At 34.7% G+C, this 2,508-nt stretch overlaps 1 protein-coding gene across 3 annotated transcripts in view; it reads left to right on the forward strand.

Moving 5' to 3' along the window:
* Window positions 1-2,176, forward strand: part of LOC118744145 (beta-galactoside alpha-2,6-sialyltransferase 2) — a gene marked incomplete at its 3' end in the record, with an annotated part of 83,917 nt that extends 81,741 nt beyond the window's left edge. Inside the window, 2 exon segments of one of the 3 annotated variants that reach the window (XM_036476923.1) lie at window positions 1,705-2,011; window positions 2,079-2,176. In XM_036476923.1, coding sequence (XP_036332816.1) covers window positions 1,705-2,011; window positions 2,079-2,176 — 405 coding nt within the window. 3 annotated transcript variants of the gene reach the window in all.
* Between the last annotated feature and the right edge of the window lie 332 nt (window positions 2,177-2,508).

Genomic DNA, 2,508 nt, shown 5'->3' on the forward strand with positions numbered 1-2,508 from the left:
TATATGCAGATTTGAATTATGGCATTAAGTGGTACTTACCTCCCGTTCCAAATTTGACACTTTATTGCAGCTTAGTGATCACCAGTGCCACAGATCCGTAAAAAAAAGAAAACGCACAATTCGCACAAGTATACACCGATGTATATACATATATAAACTTTGTATATTTTAACACCTTTGTTTTACTTTTGATAACTTTTGCCACTAAAAAACCCGAAAATAATAACAATTTCTTTTAGATCCGATCACTGGATCATGAACAAATTAACGGTATTCCTAAATTTATATATGAGAATTGAAGTTGGTTATGTTTTTTGCTTAAAAATTACTTATTTAATAAAAAGTTCTATAAACACAAGATGCAAATTAAAAAAAAAAAAGAGTTTTAATGATAATTTTCCTCGATTTCTGGTCGCTACGCTAAATTTTCGTCGCCAAAATTCTCTAAATTAAAAGCGGTGGGCCTAAAAGTATACTGAATCGAAAAGTAATAACTGTAATGTGTAACTAATCGGCCAAGTCTGGCTTTGGAGATTTTTGGCGATCAAAATCAGCTATAGTTAATGCTGGAATCCTGCTGCAGGTTTTCGATGGAGAAGGTGCTTTTTAAACTTTTAATAGCTGTCAAGAAAAGCGAAAAATTCATATACATAAAATGACGCACAAGAAATTTCTTAAATCCTTTATTAAAATGAGTTTGCAGCTCTCAAGAAAAATGCTCGTTTACTTATTTCTTCAAAAAAATTTACAGCAAAAGGAAAGTTCTTTTTCAAGCAACAGAAATAATAATAAATATTTCTTGTGATTTTTCATGAGAGCTGGATTCTAAACTTTAAGATACAGTTCGTATTTGAGGTTATTAGCTTTAGGGGGGGTTTAAACCCCAAAACTCACCCCTTGTGTGCGCTAATGCAACCGTGTATATTACTGCCGAAAAATTCCGTTTCTCATTATCTCCATTAAAAAATAAAAGCATTTTATACAGTATATTACAGAAACAGTTTTGCAGTAAATTAAAGGAACTCCTGGTATGGTTCACATAATACCAGGTATTCCTTTATTGTATGTATACCCCGAGACAAAATGATATGTCTAACAAAAGCATGTATGTAAATCAAAATTTCTCACTTTGTACAAAAATTAGAAAAATTCAAAAAAAGCTGCACAACAATATTCTAGTTTGAAGTTTGAATACCGTTGATCTTTGATTTTTTCTTGCGGACGACTTCACGCATTTTCTTCGATGCAAAGATACTAGCTTTGTTCCACACGCTTTCCGGGTTGCTCCGGTAATTAGAGCGTAAACATACATAAGTTACTCTCTCACAAGTGTCAAAACGTTCCAAAAGTGCCCAGATCGTGAGGAACACAAAAAACCACATTTCGTGCCCGGAATAAGCAAATGAGATCTAAACAATGCTGTTTTGGGCACCCACGAGCTTTTATTGAACGAACCTACTATGTTCGACAGTTTGTTTTATATGGAAGAAAGTAATAACACAGTCGGCAAAAAAATAACCAAAAAATCAACGCGAACTCTTAGCCTATTGAAACTTGCAAGTTAAAATGCTACAAAACTGCATACTTGAATTTTTTTTTTAATTATGAACATAAAGTTTGTTGTGGAATTTTTTTTTAATTTCCATACTAAGTGTATTTATGTATATATGCATGTACATCTTTCTACAAACCTATTATTTATAGCGCTGTACTCAACAGATAGTTTTTCAGGTCGTTACCAAGCCGCACTTTAATTTTACTCGTGCAGCAATATTTCAAAACGTTACGATTGCGGCCTGGGATCCAGGAAAGTATAACTCTTCCCTTAGCGAATGGACTACGACGGCGGACTACGATTTATTTACAAACTACAAGATATACCGTCGCAAATACCCGAAATCACGAGCATTCCTCATTGATCCACAATCAGTGTGGCGACTTTGGCAAAGCTTGCAAATATTTGTCGGAAGCCGCCCTATCCGCAAAAATCCACCAAGTTCTGGCTTCATTGGTAAGATATATCCAAATATGTACAAGTAAACGAAATTTCTTAACGTACTAATTTTTGTGCAACACAGGTCTCGCCTTGCTGATGCCATATTGTCCTTACATAGACTTTATTGAATACATTCCCTCAACACGACTAAACGGTCGATGTCATTACTATAGCAAGGAGGTGAGAAATCTGAATTCTCATTAATTTACAGCCAAATGGACAAGAGAAGTCCCAAACTGATAATGTATGAAAATAAGCGTGGTCCTTAAAAAAATCAAATGCACAGATATCACAAAAAATAAACTTTCGCCCCGGTTGGGGATGGTTGAGGCGTGTCGCACAGGGGGCAATGTTCAGATTCCTCTATAGAGGCTCAAACATTTTTTTTTATCTAATACCTAAAATCGATACTACCATAGTCGAAGATATCACATATAAATTTTGGTTCGAATTGGAGTCGGTTAAGGCGTGTCGCAAAAGCGTCAAAAGCTAGATAAAGAATGGAATTTCAA

This window comes from Rhagoletis pomonella, unplaced genomic scaffold (assembly GCF_013731165.1).
Source record: "Rhagoletis pomonella isolate Grant_MI unplaced genomic scaffold, Rhpom_1.0 Rhpom_scaffold_00008, whole genome shotgun sequence".
In the NCBI taxonomy this organism is placed as follows: Eukaryota; Metazoa; Arthropoda; class Insecta; order Diptera; family Tephritidae; genus Rhagoletis; species Rhagoletis pomonella.